The following is a 19,282-nucleotide window of genomic DNA, read 5'->3' on the forward strand; positions in this document are numbered from 1 at the left end:
AGACATGATAAACCATTGCCCCACTGCCCAGGAGTGCCACTAACCAGGACACAGCAGCACCCGGGCCCAGCATCTGGCATGCAAGGGCTTTACTGTTGCTAATGTTGCCAAAAAGGCACAGGTGGGCTACGGCTTCTGCCCCCAGTCTCCATGGGAGAGGAAATTTCCAGAAGAGAACAATGGATTCAAATGCACCCATCACCCAGCTTCGACACGGCCAATTTCATCTCCTTTACCACCCTGCATGCCACACACCCACACTCACACCTGCAAATGTGCACAAGGCTGGCTTCAGTGGGAAGCAAATGCAGACAGCCCATTATTCCAACTTGGGGGGCAGGGAGTGCCTGCTCAAAGGAAAATGTCAGGCCCCGTGTGGCCCCCAGGCTGCACGCCCAGCACAAAGGGTAGCGAGAGGCACATGCCCAGTGGCTTTTGGCACTGCCTCTTGCGAAAGAACCCCTAGGCTCCAACTGAAAAACGGAGATAAGTGCCTTTATGACGGAGGGTTGTGAAGAGAATTACACGAGTTCCACATACAAACAGGGCCAGCCTCCTGCAGAACAGTTGCCCAATAACCATGACTCATTCTCATTAGGGTGTCTCTGTGGCCAGAAAACATGGGCACAGGCGAGACAAGAGGACTAGGTTTAGGTACCTTGCTCTAGGAGTATAACTCAAACCCTCCAAGTCTCAGTTTCCTTATCTGTAAAATGGGAAAATGGAGGCACCTGCCACACAGAATAAGGATGAAAATCTGATGAGACAATTCAGGGAATGGAGGACTTGGGGCTGGATTCTGCTTTGGGTGGGGTGGTGAAGCAAGGGGTTCCATAGAGAACAGCTCACACCAGCCCTCCCTTTCCAGAGGTGATCATAACATCAATGACATGGGAGGTGGCAGGGAGGTGAGTGTCGTTCCGGAGCAGGAGCCCACCTAAGCAAACGGCAGCAGGGTCCCCTGAGCTGGGTGGGTGAGGAGCCTTCTCAGTACAAGTGAGAGCAGAAGGCGGAGCCGGGCAGAGCCAGATTTGAGGGACAGAGGGAAGCATGTGGGGTAGCAGGTGGCCAGACCAGGGGAGTGTACCTGGAAGAGCTCCGAGTCGTCAGGGCTGTACTGGCCGGGCTCGGTCTCGCCGTTCTCGGGGCACCACTGCAGCTCCCCAAAGCAGGTGGCTGAGTCAAAGTCGCCAGCATCCAGCTGGGAGAGGTCAAGCTCCGGAAAGTCGGCACAGAGCTGCTCCTCCCCGGAGCCATCAACCTGAGGACACAGGAAGGAAGGAAGGATCAGAGCTGAGCAGGGCTGGACCCAAGCAGGGCCCCTCAGACACCCAAGGCTACCCACCTGGACCCTCGGCTAAAGCCCAAGCCTGTCAACTGGCCAGGAAATGCAACAGTCTGCCCCACCCTTTGCAATAGTTGAATGCCCAGGGAGCCGAGCCAGGCCCTGACAAGGCAAAGGCCTCTGTTGCTCTCTGCTCTCCTCCTCTGCACTCCTACACAGCCCTCAGGGCCCTGTCCACCTGAAACACTGGAGCCCAGAAAGCAAGGCATTCTTGTACATGATTGTCCCCACTCTCTACAAGGGGATTTCTCACAGCTAACAATTCCTCCATATGATTGATGAAATCAAAGCCATTGTTCAGCAAGAACAATGGCTGATATTATTGAGTGACTACTGGGTTTTTGTTTTGCACAATTTATTTGAGAGAGAGAAAGAAAGAGAGAGAGAGAGCCAGAGAGAGATAGCTTCTACCTGCTGGGTTCACTCCCTAAACAGCTGCAATGGCCAGAGCAGGACAAGGCTAAAGCCAGGGGCCAGAACCTTCATCCAGATCTCCCTTGCAGGGGTCCAAGCACTTGGGCCACTCGCCACTGCATTCTTAGGTGCATTAGCACCAAGCTGGATTAGATGCAGAATAGTCAGGACTCAACCCAGCACGCATATGGGATGCTTAGAGCCACAGTCCACAAATCAACCTGCTGCACCACATTGCTGGCCAGCTCCATGCTTATGGCCTGAAGAAGCAGTCAAGGATGGGCCAAAACTCTGGGCGTCTACACCCACATGGAAGATCCAGAAGAATTCCTGACTCCTAACTTTGGATCAGCTCAGCTCTGGCCGTCACGGTTATTTGGGAGGTGAATCAGTGGATGGAAGATCTTTGTCTCTCCACCTGTAAATCTACCTTTCTATTAAAAACAAATAAATCTCAAAAGAAAAAAACAAAAACCCGAATACACTTGTACCACGAAGTACGAGTGTTGTTGAAAAGAATGGGGCAAACATCTGTGTTCTCCAAGACATGCTAAACAAACAAAACTAAAATGCAGTGCTAGGAACTTGGCCTAGATAAGATACTGCTTGGGATGACCACTTCCTATAACAAAGTGCCAGTTCTAGAGGTCCTGGCTGGACAATGTGGGCTAGATAGTAGGTCAGTTGGGCTGAGCTAGGCTGTAGCACCCACTAGCATGTACAAGAACTGGATGGGATGCAGTACCAACTGGACCAGTCTGCTGCACATACTGGCATATGCACAAACTGAGGCTGGGGGCAGGCCTGATGAGGGGTTTTGGGGAGTCACTCTGACTAGGTTGCAGTTCCTGCTGGTGTGCGTGAGGGCCAAGTGTGTGGTGGGAGCAATCAGGCTCAGCTGTTGGTTGGTGTATGAAATGGGGCTGGAGATAGAACTGACCAGTCAACTGTAACCACCAGTGTGTGTGTAGGCTGATGTGGGTGACAACCTGAGCTGGACTCATTATTGGCTGGCACACACAGGAGTCAGGTCTGGAACGAGGTGTTTTTTTTTTTTTTTTCTTTTGAGGGATCCCCTCAGCTGGACTGCTGGTCTCAAAACTCCAACCACAGCAAAAAAAAAAAAAAAAAAAAAAATCATAGGATCTGTAGTCTGACTGTGAACCACATGTATCAGAACTGGGCCTCATTGGTTACTGAAGCCTGTGCAGTGGATGGCATGCCCAGATACACATGGGGGACATGACAACCTGTTCATTGGTGCCTGCAGAGGACATCTAGTACCACAGAGGGCAGAACAATTTGCACAGCTCTCCTGCCAAGCTTTGATAGCAACAGTCTGGGCTAGTAGCAACCCCAAGGTGGATTATGTCAGCTAATGGACCTTGGAATGATTTCCTCAACCTTGAAACAATGAAATCAAACAACATCTCTAAGTTACCGAAACCACTTAACCACTACCTTTGGAACATGCTCCACATCCGGAACTCTAGGATGACATCAAATGGCCTTGTCCCATTCCCGGGTACTGATACAGTTAGGCTGCTAGCAGTAGCCTTCTTCCCTTCTCTCATCCCTTTCTCCAGATCCAGGAAGAAAAAAAAAATGGAAACTGTCTCACCCACTTTCCCTCATTCCTTGACTCTTCCCACACTAATCAGTGGTCCACATGGGTGTCCACTCTTCTCAACTATGTAAACATCATAAAAAACACAATAATTTTTAAAGTCCCAGCTCTACTTGCAAATTCCAGTCTTGTTAATGTTACATTCTTAGGAGGCAAAGGTGCTGGCTCAAGTATTTTAGCTCCTGCCAATCACGTGAATTCCAGGCTCCTGGCTCTGGTCTGACTCAGCCCCAGCTATTGCAGGCATTTGTGGAATGGATCAGATGATGGCAGATTCCCCTTCTCTTTCAGATAAACAAATAACTAAAAATTAATAAAATCCAAGTTGTATAACAGCGGTATGTGGGATATAATCCTGCACATGTGGAGTAGAGACAAAAGCCAAGACATGCATTTCTTCGTGGATGTGAATTAGAAGCAAATGCAAATTCCTCCTGAACTTTGATACTCTGCATTCATGCAATCACTCAGGAAATGGTCTAGATGGTCACAAGTCCATCTGACAGAGGTAGGTGGAAAGAAGGGGTGCCAGTTTGGGAACAGCACTGCCAAAATTGGTGGTTTTCGAAGTGTGGTCCTCCAGGCACATATTACATCAGAAACAGGGCAGATCCTCAGGTTTACTCCCCAGGCCTATCGAGTCAGTTCACGGCTTTCTCGTCCATGGTCGCCCAAGTCTAACAGTGAGGGACAGAAGGGCACCCTACAGGTTCAGAAAAAGCCTGGGATAGGAGGCTGACCCAGAAATCAGACACTGTAGGGAAAAAGAGACAGGACAGCCCTGGGATCAAACCCCCAACTCCCGAGGACTGAGGCCCTGGGCAAGTCTTTGCACCCTCCTGAAAATCACTACCTGTTCTATAAAACAAGTATAACAACGTGGGCCTCATAGAATTGAGCCACAAAATGACATTGTGGTTCTATAGGCTGAGTCACTACTTGTAACACTGGCATCCTATATGTGAGTGCTGGTTCAAGTCCCAGCTACTCCACTTCTGATCCAACTCCCTTGGGAAGGCTGCAGAAGATGGCCTGGATACTTGGGGTCCCCACTACCCATGTCAGAAACCCAGCCCTGGCTGTTGCAGCCATTTGGAGGAGTGAACCAGCGGATGAAGATCTCTCTGTCTCGCCCCCTTTCTCACTGTGCTAGTCTGCTGTCAAATAAGTAAACAACTAAAAAAAAAAATCTTTAAAGAAGTAAATAAATAGACATTTTTAAGAGGCAGCATAATAGGCTGGTTCAGTGAGGGCTTGAGAACTATCAGCTAACAGTACAAATACAAATAATGGGGTGACAGGAAGGATGAAAATAGCCACATGTCTCGGGGACAGGAGCGGGGAGCTCTCTGGCAACACAGGGCAAGCATATATGGCACTTAAAAGAAACAGGTTTTGCCCAGGCCTTTTCCTTAATTGTTCCCACTTACTAGACCTCATAAATTATGAATCAATGTATATTATTAGCTCAACTTGACACAGGAAGAAAAGGCTTTTATCCAAATTTGGGTCGAATGTCTTAATTGGCATTTTGTGAGAATCCCGCCTGTCTGGGGAAGCATCAGGGCCAGTTCATTGCAGACAACCGTCCCTCCTACTCTCAGGCCAGGCAGCACAGGGCCTCATGAGCCTCTGCCCCCCCAGGACTGGGACCCTTCTCCCAGTGTTCGGCACCTGCCCATTCTTCCCCCAGTGCACACGGACCCTATAGCCCTAAATATTGAGCAGGAGGTCACTCTGAGTCAGGTACCAAAGGGCCAAACAGACAGGGCCAGGGGCCTCTCAGAGCTCCCAGCTGGGAGTGGGAGAGGATGACATTAAACAGATAACCACACAGATAAAACATGTGATAGCAGTGCCAGTGATCAGTACTCCGCAGCCAACCATACTCTGAAAGTATTCCATGGAAAATTCCAGAAGTAAATAAGTAAGTTTTCAAGCAGACACTTATCTGAGTGATGTGATGAAAACTTGTGCCACCCTGCTCTGTCCCACATGGGAGACTGAAGGCATCACTGCCCCAGCACTCCCTTTGGCGACCTACCCTCTTAGCAATCAGTGCTATGTTCAGGTACCCACTCCTGCACTTCATAATGGCCCCAGAGAGCCAGAGCAGGGATGCGGGCATTTCAGATATGCCAAGGAGAAGCCATAAAGAAGTGCTTCCTTTAAGTGAAAGGCTAAAGCTCTTGATTTAATAAGGAAAGGAAAAAAAAACCTTATGCTGAGGTTGCTAAGATTCACGATTAAGAACAAATCTTCTATCCATGAAATTGTGGAGAACAAAATGTGTGCTAGCTTTGCTGTCACATCTCCAACTGCAAGTTACAGCCACAGTGCGAAAGTGCTTGGCTTAGATGGAAACGCATTACATTTGCCTGCGTACACTTGGGGAAAACACAGTGCTCAAGAATCTTTCGGCTCTGTACCCGCCGTGGTTCCACGGACTCCACATCGAGTATTGGAACGCCTCTCCCACGGGTCTAAGGACTGCTTTACAAGTTCAACTCTAGAGAATGGTTACATGGCGGAGAGTTGGTTTGTTTCCTGTCCAATGACACTGCCATCACATCTGTAATGCTGTGTACAAGCTGGTGTGAGGACATACACACATCTTCATTTCTCTTGGCAAACAACAAGAAGCAGAATTGCAGGGCCATATGGGAAGTGTGTGTGTGTGTGTGTGTGTGTGTGTGTGTGTGTGTGTGTGTGTAGCTTTATGAGTTACAAACTGTTCTCCAAAGGCACACTCCCATCAGCCAGCTCTGTGCAAACAGTCTAATTGTTCCGTCTCCAACACTTGCTATTGTCAGCTGCTTCCATGTTTGCAGATGTGTTCAAGCATCCACTCATTGCAGCCAGGATCTCAGTTCCTTCCTTCAGCAGGGGAAGAAAACACCCAACGCTTGCATTTTAGACAGGGTAAGGAAAGAGAGAGAGAAATATAAAGCATGAGTCCCAATGGAGAACAGAGGCTGTGGAATCCATAGGCAGGGAGGACCTGTGACAAGGATCCCAAGTGAGGATGGCTCCCAGGGTATAGGTGCTGAGCTCAACAAGGAGGTAGAGCCAGCAAAGGACGGCACAAGACATCAGAGGGGTGGGTGGAGGCTGGGTCAGATGCAGATTGTAACGGATTTGGGTTTTACTCCTAGTGCGATGGGGGTGGGGCCAGTGTAGAAGTAGGGAGATGGATGAGGCCACAGTGGCTTCCTAGGGCAGAGGCAGGTGGCGGGGCAGGGGGAGGCATCACTCAGATACCCCCATGAGCTGGAGGGACAGGAATGCGGGGCCCCAGGGACGAGCTCAGGGCTGCTCTTTCTCTGTGTACCAGATCCTCCGGCCCCAGGAACTTCAGAGAAGCCATCTCTGTAGGCCCTGCTTCCCACAAACAGCCCCAGAATTAGCAGCCTGGGGATCCCAGCACAGCCAGGAGCCAGTGGCCCAGGGAAGTGGGCCAGGCAACTCAGAGGACACTCTTAGGAGTCGAGGGGGAGCACCTCAGGCACAAGATACAGGTGGGGGACATGCTTCTTCCACAGGATGCAGGTGCAAACTTTCAGACCTCCACAGACCCGGCTTAAGAATTCCTGACCCAGAGTCCAGCATGGTAGCCTAGTGGTAACCCTTGCCTTACATGTGCCAGGATCCCATATGAATGACAGTTCTAATCCCAACGGCTCCACTTCCCATTCAGCTCCCTGCTTGTGGCCTGGGAAAGCAGTCGAGGACAGCCCAATGCTTTGGGACCCTGCACCCGTGTGGGAAACCCAGAGGAGGTTCCTGGTTCCCGGCTTTGGATTGGTGCAGCACCGGCCGTTGCGCTCTCTTGGAGAGTGAATCATCAGAGGAACATCTTCCTCTCTGTCTCTCCTCCTCTCTGTATCTAACTTTGTAATAAAAATAAATAAATCTTAAAATCAAACAAACAAACAAATAAAAAAACCTGAACCAGTGGGCGACCTGTCTGCAACTGTGGAAACTGAAGTACAATGGAGAGAGAGAGGCAAGATTTACAGTTAGTCCAGAAGTGTCCTATCCTTGAAACCATTCCCACAAGATGGCCCAGAGGAGTGCACAGATTGGGTACTCCCTAGCTGCTCCGCCTACTCCACGCACACCTCACTTCGTGGCCTTGTCCATCCGCTAAAAACCACCAAGCTCCGCATACACACTGATGTTTCAGGCCTCCTCCGCATGAGAGAGGCTTTGAAGGATGTATACCTTGGGTGACCCAGTTCCCTCTGAAAAGGAAGAATCCAGGCCTTCTTGTCCTGTCCTGGCTGACTCCCGCAGGCCTGAGAGCTGCTGCTGTCCCTGAGCGCCAACCCCAGGCAGCCCCTCATTGGAGTCTCCCAACAGCCCCGCAGGGAGCAGCTGCTGTTGTCCCTGGGGCCACAGTCATGAGATGTGAGATGAGCGTATCACTTCTGGCTCCACAACTAGGCAGCTTCAACAAGCAGAAACTTGCTGTTCCCCCCCGCCCCAGCTCCAGAGTGGGAGCCTAGGATCAAGCAGGGGGTGAGTCTACCCCACCCAGAAGATGACTGCCTATTCCAAGGTCTTCCCTCCACTCCATGCCAAAATCTCCCCACTTTGGGACACTCCCAAGGGGCTGTGCCCCACCACAAAGGACTTCCCTGCAATCTGAGTGCCTCTAAAGACCCAGATAAGATCACATTGTGAGAAAGTGTGGATTAGGGCTCAAGGAATACCCCTAATTTAGAAGACAAAAATGAAATCATAGCACTTCCTAGGGACCCCAAAAGGTGAACCTGGAATTCAAATTCAAGTCTTCTTGCCCTGCAAAATCCGTGCTACCATCCATCACTCAATCTCTGAATGGAGAAGGAAGATTCTTTATTCCCACATACAGACAGAGACCTATAGCTTCAGACAAGTTTGTGGCAGTCTGGGGCCAAACACTCCACGTGGTGCACCAGCCTCGTGTGTCTGCTCACACCCCACTACGGGGCCCTCTCTGGCTGCTGTATCTTTTGGGCTCCTTGCAGCAGCAACACACACTTCGTATCCACAAGGGCTACGTCTGCCCCAGCCAGAAAGAACAATGATCCGGCAGCGGATTAATGTGGTTTTTATCCAGACTCACCTAAGTGGCTTCATTGGCAGTCTGTATATCTTGTTGGAAATTGATTCCCTGCTTAGAAAAGAATGCATCTTCAGGGGAAAATGGTGGCTTCGCTCTCCTGCCTGCAGTCAGTCAATCACCTACTAGCTTGGTGCCTTGTCTAGGGCACAGTCCCAGAGTTTCTGAGTGGAGGGAAGCAGGAGGAAAAGGAGGTGGAATGGGCTGTGGTGACAGCTCAGGCTCCGGCTGTCCAGGATTCCTGATGCGTCCTTCTCTGGGTAACTCTGTGACTCAGATACTCACTGGTCCCCTCTGGAGAAGAACATGAAAATGCAACAGACCCTCAGGGCCCCACTTGCCTAAACATCTGACACAATCCTGCACTTGGCTTCATTTCTGAGTTCCCCGTTAGTGTTGGGGAAACATTCAGGAAAATGTCATCACTTTGTGAACAAGTGAGTGAATGAATAAATAAATGAATGGACTTCCAGAGGGCAGACAAGAGTGCAAAAAGGAAGGGTGGTTTCGAAATTTAACAACAACAACAACAAAAAGCCTAAACAAGAGGCAAAAAGAGCCAGGTGGTAGTTTAGCACTCTCCCCCTCGATCACACTTGCTTTCAGCAGACAAAAATGGGGTAATGAGAAGAATCCTACTTGGCACAGTTCTTACAACAACAAAGTAACAGAGGCTGGGAGCCAGAAGGGTGTCAGACAACTCATGAAAGGTGATTGTAGACTTTGCAACACCCGTGGGGATAGTCTTCAGTAAGTGATGAGGTCATGGAGGCAGACCCCTGGCAAATGGGATTTTAGTTCCCTACCTGGCCCCTCTATGGGGCGGCACGGGCAGACAAAGCAAAACGCTGCCACCTAGGAACCAGGAAATATATTCTCATAAATCAGGAAGAGGAAGGGCTTTGTCTCACAACAACTGGTTGGACTGGACGGGTCAGGGCAAATAGGAGGAATTTGCTGGAGCATTTGAACAATGCCCCTCTCCCTACTCTCACTGGTTGAATTTGATTGGTAGGCAGCTTTACTACTACCTGCCAAGAGCCCACCTGAGAGTGATACCAGTACAGGGGACGTAGAGCCAAGAAACAGAGACGGCTTCCAATAAAGTTGTCTGAACACTTGGATCCAGCTGTGCCTGAAGCTGGCTGTTCCTGGTGTTCAGCAGATACACCAGGGAATAAATTTCCTTTGTAGATTGCATGCCAGTAGGAGTCTCTTTCATCCAGCGGGCAAAAGGGATAACAAATTCATCTCTCCTACATTAGGGGAAAAAACTAATCTTCCATCACCTTCCAGAGGAATACAAAACACCCAGTGAGGCTTCCAGGAGATCAGCACAAGGAGTAAGGCTATATCCCCGCCCCCCGCCAAAAGTCCACACAGCCTCATCTCACATGAGACACAAGCCACAGACACAAAGCACTGGCCAAAGCAGATACAATGGAGCAGCTCTGAGCCCAGCCTCCAGAGCTGGAACAGAACACCTGAAAGCAGAGACAGACCAGCCATCGCCAGGCTTCCCATCAAAGCATCCAGACTGAGCCCCTCCTGCTGGTACCGCGCCCTGTGGACGCCTCTGGCCTGCCAAGCACAACCTTGGTGATGCTCAGCCCTTGCTGGCCGGGATTCTAACCCCAGTTAACCCAGTGCCTGGTCAGGCTTTGTCAAAAAAGTCACCAGATCAGCCAATGAGGGAGGCTGGGGCCCCCTCACACTACCCGGGGGCATCAGCTTCAGGATCCAAGATGCAACCTGGAGCTGCTGAACTTGTCATTTCGGGGAAGTTCTTGCTTCCTTGTAGCCAAACCTAAGCCCACCCAAGGTTTGCAGGCCTCAGTACACCAGAAGGTGTCCTACCCAGCCTCCTCCTCATCAACCAGCTAAGGGCTCCACCCTGTCCTGTGGTGACACCCATCACTAAGGCCCAAGCCTTGCTGGTCTGTGCCTGGCAGCTGACTGTCACCTGGGAGCCAGCTGTTTCTTCCCAAACCCTTTGGTTACTGCAAATAAGAAATGTACTTGAAAGGCTCATAAACACAAGAGTAGAAAAGAAGAGATGTCAATGTCAGCTAAGTTGAAGGTTGGGATTCAATAAAGTTGCATTACTTTAAAAAAAAAGTGTCAGGGGGCAGTTAGGGTGCTAGTTAGGTCCCCCACCAGAGTTTTGTGCTTGATTCCTGGTTCCAGTTCCTGACACTAGCTTCCTGTCAGTGCGGACCCCGGGAGGCAGTAGTCATGCCTTCAGTAACTGATGTCCTGTCCTGTCATCCACAGGGAAGACCCTGGATTGTGTTCCCAGCTCCTAGCCAAGTCCTGGTCATTATGTGAATTTGGGTAGTAAACCAACAGATGGGCGCTCCCTCTCCCTCTTCTTTCTCAGTCTCTGTCTCTGCCTTTCAAATAAATTTTTTTATGCTGCTGTCAGATGTCACGTGGATAAAATCACGGTAAAAGATAAGGAAAAATGTCTAAGACCCTGGAAGCGCTTGACAAGAGCCTCAGTTCTTGATGCAACTGAATTCCAAAGCTGAAAGCTGAGGGACTGGCGTTGCAGCTGTGAACCAGGCAGGAAAGCTAGAGTCACAAATGATCCTATGGGGAAAGAGTGGCCAGAAGGAACAGCTGTGTCCCAGGACTACAGAGATGGGGTTTTATTTGACTTCTTCATAGGAATCCCTCACCTTGCCTCCCCCTTAGCCCTCAGCTTAGTCCCACCCTCATCAGATAAAGTGACACTTGTATAGGCCTCCAGAGCACAGCTCCTGATAGAGGAACCTAACACTGAACCAGGGGCTTGCTGCTAGAAGATTCCACTGGAACATATTTGTGGAGAACAGTCTGATTTGGGAGATAAGAAAATACAAGCTCCCAGAAAAAGGGCTGGGGAGGGGGAATGGTTCCTAGATCTAACTAGCCAGCACCTGGCAAGTCACAGCAAAAACTGGGATCAGCCCAGTCCACTGTCCACAGCTCTCTGCAAAACAACAGGCCCCTTCCTTAACAGCTCCAGCCCAGACACCCTAAGTTCTGCACTAGAGCCTCCCACTTTCAAAAACGAGGCAGGTGCTATCAGGCTTCACCATCTCCTCTCCCACTCCCTGGGGGTTGCCTTCTTATCCAGCAGAGATCTGCAGTCTCCTATTGCTGTACCTGCTAGATACCTGCAATGGAGAAGGTCTTGGCACCTGGCCAGGCAGAGCCCACAAAGCCACCCTATCCCAGCTCATGAGGTCTCAGTGGTCACACCCTCACCCATACCCCCATCTTCAGCAGCACGGATTCAGGCATCTGTCCGGATGCCTCTCAGCAGCCCTGGGCTGCCTAGCTCCAGGGAGGCAGGGTTTGTTGCTGTGTGTTTGTCTTTAAACAATAAAAGGCAAGGGACTCTCAGTGACACAGGCTCAGGTGCTTTGTGCAGTGTAATACACACATCGTGTTTGCCAGCACTTGGACTCAATTTCACGCCCTTGAACTCGAGGGCCTCTTGAATTCAAAGGACAGTGGCAGCAGAATCACCTGCCTGGCCATGAAGGCAGGGCTGGCCCCGACTCAGGCCTCACTGGTTACAGGAGTGGCTCAGCTTCCTGCGTGTCTGGACACCGGATCCCTCAGGGGAACCCTGTGCGGCTGGGGTTTCCAGCACGGGGGGCCTCTGGGTGGGTGGCTCTCTCAGCCTGGTCCACCTCTTCTTTCTCCTGTTCTTCGTAAGAGCTGCTGCCTTCTGATGAACCTCATCATCTTCTCAACCCAGATTAAATGTCCCTTCTAGAAGGGCCCCTCCCAGGCCCAGCACCCTGAGTTCTAGTTCCACCTCCTGTATTCTGTATTATCCACCTACCCCCTCCCTGGGTTGACTTTTTAAACTGTGGTGAAATACACAGAATATGAAAGCTCCCTGGGAAATGTCCTCATCAGTGGTGTTAAGGACAACCACACTGCTGTACCAGTATCACCAGCCCACATCGGCAGAACCTTCTCCCTTTTAAAATGTATCCTCTCCCAGCAAGGAGATCAGGTAGGTGGGGACAGTCTGTCCAGTTTCCTTGCAGCCCCATTTGCCTTGGACAGTGTAGGACACACATATAGCAGGTGCTATACAAGATGGGTTTCACAAACCAAATGGCTGTCTGGTTAAATATGAAGGGTAATGCAGCCAAACAAGAGAATGGGACGTGTGCATTTTTTACCACATGGCTACCCTGCCCACCAGATAACAAGTTCAAATTTTTTCAAGCCCCATTGCGGGGCGGAGGGAGGGGAAGCAAAACCGTGGCAAGCTCTTTTTTCTACCCCAGTTCCATGCCCCTCCCTGAGGTCAAGAATGAAGATAGATGATCACACATACCACCTGACATCAACACTCACCATTTCAACACATCAGCTCTACAGAAAGCAACATTCTATCAGGCACTGAAGGGCAGGCACAAAAATAGATCACAGAATCCAATGCCACCCTCAGCTGCTCTCCTCACTCCCGGGAGTGGTACAGGGGCCTCGGACCAGGCACGGGGGACCTTGGAGAGGGGTAATCTGGCACAGCAGGGCACAGGAACCGGAAGGTAGAATTAGGCCTGACAATAGGGTGGTCGAGGGCCCCCAAATCCTCAGCAGTGAAGACAGATCATCTCTTACTCCACTGGAGTTCTCCACCCCAACTAGAGTCTTTTAAAATAAAAACTAATGCAAAAAAAATTCCACCCATAATGAACAAAACAGCAAAAATGTACACAAAGGTGTGGTGCTGACTTTCCCTCTGCCTCAGGCCTCTATGTGACTACACAGGGCATGCATCCTGTTCTTGCCTTTATTTTTAAAGAGTAACTTGCTTGAAAGAGAAACAAAAAGACAGAAGGAGATACAGAAAGAGATCTTCTATCTGCGGGTTCCTCCCCACATGGCCGCAGCACCGCAGCAGCCGGGTCTGGATCATCCTAAAGCCGAGAGTCAGGTGCTCCATTCGCATCTCCCACGCGGATGGCAGGGGATCAAGTGCTTGGGTCGTCTTCTGCTGCCTTCCCAGGCACATCAGCAGGGAGAGCAGGAGCAGAAGCAGAGCAGCAAGGACTCGAGCTACCACTTTGATAGGGGATGCCACTTTCGCAACAAGCTGCTAGACAGGCTGTGCCACAACGATGGTCCTTTCCCCTTAGGTTATGGTTTGATGTTTAGTTCAACATGGATTTTCTGCAGCAACTATTACCTTTAAAGGCAGAATGAAACTGATTTCTCTTCATTCCTAGATATTCTGGCATCACCTTAACTGTTGTGCCATCAGGCCATCTCTCACCTGTCTGGAATGATACTGGGAAGAGTAACTGCTGGGCAGGTATAATGCAAATGGGGCTCACACCCCTTAGCATGGCTTCAGTTTCAACATCTCTGCACTGGGGCCGTGACCCCCAGGCTTTCTTTAAAACTGTTCTATCCCTGTGCAACAAGGTATTTGGGATGGGATAGCATGCCAAATGTTATCTCCACAGGAAACTTCAAAGTGGAGTGGCAGAGTGGTGAATAGCAAAGCAGTTGCCTGAGGAGGCAAAATGAAGGGTCTGCTGAAGGGGAGAAAGATCAGAGAGAACCCAGATCTCCCTGAAGTTGAGATGTCCTCAGGCCACCTGTTTGGACCCCGTTCCTGAACAGGAAGGCAAGCAAAGGGTTACGGCTGGCCAAGGATCACGTAGTATCCCTGTGGCAGAAAGCGGTGTCCACTAACATTCCTTCCCAGTCACACTGTGTGGGGGGTTCTTCAAAGTTTGACGATGTTGGAGGCTGCAGGAAGCGGCTTAAGCTCTGGGGTGATAGAACATTCTGGAAGTGAAGATGGCTGAAAGTTGCACAACAGAGTGGATGGCCTGACTAGCCCTGCTTTGCACAATAAATCATTACAATAAATCATTGTTTCGTGCATTTTTACCACCATGTACCACAATAAATATACAAAGCTCCTGATTAAAATAAAAACAGCATTCCCTTCTGGAGGTGTCCTCTAGAGTCCCCCACTTCTCTTGCCCTGGCTGGGAGGAGAGAGGGCAGGCATCGGGCCAGGGCTCGGCTGAGAAGCCCTCTGGCCTGTTAACACTGTTATAAATAGCCCAGAAAGAGGGGCCTGGAAGCAGCAGGAAGGTCGGGTAGGCCCTTCGTGGCATCTGAGGAAATGTCACACTCAGCTGGTGAGGTGTGAGCACGCCTCCTCCACCTGGAGCTGCCTGGGCTGACCGTGGCCTTGCCGTGTGCTGGAGCCCTGGCTGGCTCTCCCATCCAGGACAGACAGCCATGAGGTGGCAGACTGAGTGGCATGGAGGTGACGGTCCTGAGGAGGAATGACCCCTTCAGGTTGATGTTGGAGGTGGGGGGGCGGTCAATGGCATCTTTCTTTCCTGGAGAAGCAGTCACATCCCCAAGAAGCCAGGCCGGGGCTCCACAGCAGCCCGGGCGACCTGGGGGAGAGATGAGTCAGCAAGACTCAAGCTGCTCAGCGTGGGAGCTGTAGGGGCCTCACAGCCCATCTGGTCCTATGGTTCCCACGCTGGGCTCCCTGGGGAACCCCTGCCTGGGATCCACCCCCACTGCCACTCCATGCCCCGGGCTTTGAAGTGGGAGGGATTATGAGGGAGTTAATTAGATTTTCCATTTTTTATTAACCAAGAGCCGTACAGCGGCAAATCCTGAAGCATTCCTATTTAACCTGGATGAGTTCAGCATTACAGTTTTCAGTGCAAAACAAATAAAAGAAAAGCCAAATTTCTATTTCTTCCTTACACATTAAAGCTGTGGTGGCCTGTTCCACCTGTGAATTCCATAACTGCACAGACCCTCGCACACACTCTGCTTTGTGGGCTATTTCTGGGCTTCAGGAGGCTGGCTGGACACAATAGGAGCCCCCACTCAGTGAGCCACAGTGGCAGCCCAGCAATGTGGCTAAGCCCTGGATCGAAGCTGCAGGTCATGCACTGTGCTGAGAGAACATGTGGGTCCAACCCCAAACCCTGAGCTCCTGGTTGCCCCTTTCTCAGGCTGCCCACAGACAGCTACTAATAACACTGTGGGAAAAAGTCTCTTTCCCGCTCCATGCAAGTTTATTTACTTAGGCTACGAAAGGGAGGCGGGGAAGGGCTCAGTTCTCAATGCCTGCTAGTGTCTCACAGGGTCTCTCAGTTAGGAAGCCCAGGAAATATGTCAGGGACATCCACTCGGCGAGGAGTAAGTCAAAGCTCCCTGTCAGAGGGCAGGGGCCTGCCCAGCGAGCCAGAGGCAGAGCTGAGCACAGGGTTGCCAGCCGCTCAGCCCCTGGAACGCAGAACCCCTAGATACAGTCTCACGGTGTACATCCACCGGCTCCCACCCCACCACTTGGACTCTCCCTTCCTCCCCAAGTCCCAGGCTACCTTGCCACCCTTCAATCTCAGCCAAAGGGTCTTCCCAATGCCCCAGGCCCCTGCTCCCTGTGACTTAGCTACAAGACTGTTATATTATCCTGTTTCCCCTGGTGCTAGATGTAAACTGAGCAGTCCTGGGCTTGACAGTGGCACCAGCCACAGATTAAGTACTCTCCAAATGCTGGGGGTGTGAACAGGGGGCGGGGGACCTTGGCCACACATTGCTGTGTAAGGGGGGGATCCGTGGCCACGCACTGCTGTGTAACAGGGAGGTGGGGCACTTTGGCCACGCACTGCCTTGTGGCTCATGCTCCCCCTCAGCACAGCCGCATCCAGCATTTCCTGTTCGTGCGCTCATCCCTTTTCCTGTCCCAGCAGCTCAGATGATGAGAAATGCAGACGCGCAGGCTCCCAGATAAAACTGGTGGGAAACAGATGGTCCAGGGCCCCAGCAGGCCCTCCTTGGTCATGTGGCCAGGAAGGGCCAGACAGAGGCCAAGGAGGCCTGCACAGCAGACCCCCCACTCACTCAGGTCCTACAGGCCCAAGGCACTGGCCAGCCTGCAGCTACCGGTGACCTCTTGGACATGTGCTCTGGAGGGAAGGCCTAGGCAGATCAGATCACACAGCTCCCCACCCCAGGGGTGGGGGCTTTCCAACAATCACCCCCAAAGCCAGGGCCTCATTCCCATGCGCTTGCGGTGGAGTCACAGGCACTGGCACTCAGGCAGGAAGCAAGCAGCTCTAGGTTCCAGAACAGAAGCTATACCAAAAGGAGAGCCAAGACTCAGAGAGCGCAGGAAACTTGCCTGAAGCCATTCAGCACGTTAAGGAGAAGACCAAGGCTTCCAACTACCTAGCTGGAGCAGAAATGGAAAATTCGGATGGGGAAGTTATAAGCCGGAATCCTGTGCTAACGTCACAGGACCCTGGACAAGTCCCTCTCCTTCTCTGAGCCTCGGGCCACCTCTTCCCAGCAATTGCCAGCTTTGGAAACTATCATCAGTTAACTATGACCCCAGGACACACAAGGTCAGCCCATGACCCTGGGACTCAGCAATTCCCAGTAAGAGGAAAGATGGTGGTAAGAATGGAGGGGACGGAGGATCTTCCTCTCTGTCTCTCCTCCTCTCTGTATATCTGATTTTGTAATAAAAATAAATAAATCTTAAAAAAAAAAACAACGGAGGGGGACAGCGTCATGGTGGTATGTGCCTGCAACATGATAGAACAGATGGATCTGCTAATTTCTGGCTGTGCTGTTCCCTGTGTGCTTCACAGACCAACACTGGCCACAATGGCCTCCCACTGAGCCCCAGGACTCCTTGGTCACAATCTCCATGGTTTTAGACTTATTGATTTAAAAGGTAGAGCGACAAAGAGACCTTCATTTACTGGTTCACTCCCTAAATGACTCCAACAACCAGCCAGGGCTGAGCCAGGCAGAAGTCAGGAATGTGGAATTCCACCCGGGTCCTCCATATCAGTGGCAGGGACTCCACCACCTGCTGCCTGCACAAGTACATTAGCAGGAAGCTGGATGGGAAATGGAGGGGCTGGAACACAAAAAGGAGTCCCAGATGGGATCCAGTGCCCTAAGCTGGGCCACAACACCTTTCTCCACAAGCTACATTTTAACAAAGAGTCCAGGACCTGGCATGTTAGCCAAGTGGGTCCCTTATGAGTGCCGGTTCATATCCCAGCTGCTCCACTTCCCTTCCAGCTCCCTGCTTGTGGCCTGGGAAAGCAGTCGAGGACAGCCCAAAGCCTTGGGACCCTGCAACCTTGTGGGACATCCAGAGGAAGCTCCTGGCTTCAAATCGGTTCCGTTCCTGTTGTTGAGGCCACTTGGGGAGTGAACTAACAGATGGAAGATCTTTCTGTCTGTCTCTCCTTCTCTCTGTAAATCTGACTTTCCAATAAAACTAAATTATTTCTTATACAAAAGAGTCCAGGGAATCTCTTCCCAATCAAGCTTGAGAAGCAAGAATTTTAGAGCCAGAGTCAGATCTCAGCATGTGATCACAGGGCACCAGCTGGGTCCTCCCAATCAGGGCTACCCAACCTACAAGGCAGAGATGGCATGGTGGGAAGTGTGGGCATTAGCAGGACACCAGCACATGAGCAGCTCGTCCTGGAGCCCAGAAGGGAGCAGCAGCCCAGACTGTGAGCACCTTCCCTTCCTGAGCAGCCAGCAAGAAGGAGGACTCTGCTTCCATCCCAAGGTCTGCTTGTACATCCGCTCCCAGGAAGGAAGAGCCCACAGGGCAAGCAGTCACAGATGTGCCAGAGAAGGAAAGGAAAAAAAAAATGAGCTGAATCCCAGGAGGCAGGCAACAAGTGAGACCCAGAGACAGCCTGGGGAAGCTTCTGCCCTAAGCCAGGGGTGGCCAGAGGCAGCAGGCTAGGAGACAATGTGCCTTGCAGCCAGGCATGACAAGGCCTCCTCAGCCTGACTCTGAACTTGGGGGCTGGGGCCTACATGGACGGGGTCACAGGACAGTAGCTGGAGCCTACCCTAACCCTAACCCTAAGCTGGAGCCATGGGCTGAGCCCAGAGAAGAGTCAGGTTCAACCAGAGACCCATCCTGGAGACTGTCAACCAGTGGTGCCAGCCAGGGAGGGGCTAAGCTGAGGGCCCCCAGGACAAACACGTGAATCTCTCTGGGTCCCTGGAGAATGCACCAGGACAGCCCAAGGCCATCGCTCAGAAGCCACGGCCTTTACCAACAGCCTAGGAATCCCAAGGCAAGGGCTGGAACAGCTGCAGCCTTCTCAACACCCAGCTACAAACTCAACGCCCTCCTCCACAACAGCCCCAGCCCACATCACTGCCAACTCACACTCAAAGTAGCACAGCCTCCTGGCTCTACCAGAGCCGCCCTCCCCCCTGCCCCTCGCCTCCCCACTGAGGACTGCTACACACACAGCAGTCACAGCCATTTGCTCATGGAGCAGGTGGGTGCTTTTACTAGCTCCCTGAAGCTTCTCTCGGTAAACACCACAATTCTTCCTTGTACCCGTGCTGTCCCGCATGTCCCGCTCACCTGTCAAGTATCATCCCCACCCCCTGCCACCCCATGGAGCCTCTGCACCTGCCACCTGCTGTTCCCTTTCCCTACAACATCCTTTCCCACACACAGATGCTGTGTGTGCTCAGTTTTCACCTCTTTAGCCTCACCCTCTGCTTGCTCAGGGAAGCTCCCTTGGAGCCTGCTGGCCCCAAGAGGAACCCTCTGACACTCCCTCCCAGCCCTCTGGGCCTCCAGAGCCTTCTGGGGCTTAACACAGTGGACAATAAAACGTCTGTTTACAGGAGTATTTCCTTGGTGCCTAGCACACAATAAATGCTCAGTAAACCCTTCGAGAACAGTGGATGAGGAGCCTGGCCAGCACCTCGCCCACTCATGCCA

At 51.5% G+C, this 19,282-nt stretch overlaps 1 protein-coding gene across 3 annotated transcripts in view; it reads right to left on the bottom strand.

The window, feature by feature from the left end:
* PPARGC1B (PPARG coactivator 1 beta) overlaps positions 1-19,282 on the bottom strand; it is a 107,369-nt gene that overhangs the window by 31,122 nt on the left and 56,965 nt on the right. For all 3 annotated transcript variants that reach the window (XM_040972721.1, XM_040972714.1, XM_040972707.1), the window contains exon 2: positions 1,088-1,261. In XM_040972721.1, the coding sequence (XP_040828655.1) occupies positions 1,088-1,261 (174 nt within the window). The remainder of the gene's footprint in view (positions 1-1,087; positions 1,262-19,282) is intronic.

Source organism: Ochotona curzoniae, unplaced genomic scaffold, assembly GCF_017591425.1.
Source record: "Ochotona curzoniae isolate NIBS_2020 unplaced genomic scaffold, NIBS_Ocur_1.0 contig_1, whole genome shotgun sequence".
Lineage (NCBI taxonomy): Eukaryota > Metazoa > Chordata > Mammalia > Lagomorpha > Ochotonidae > Ochotona > Ochotona curzoniae.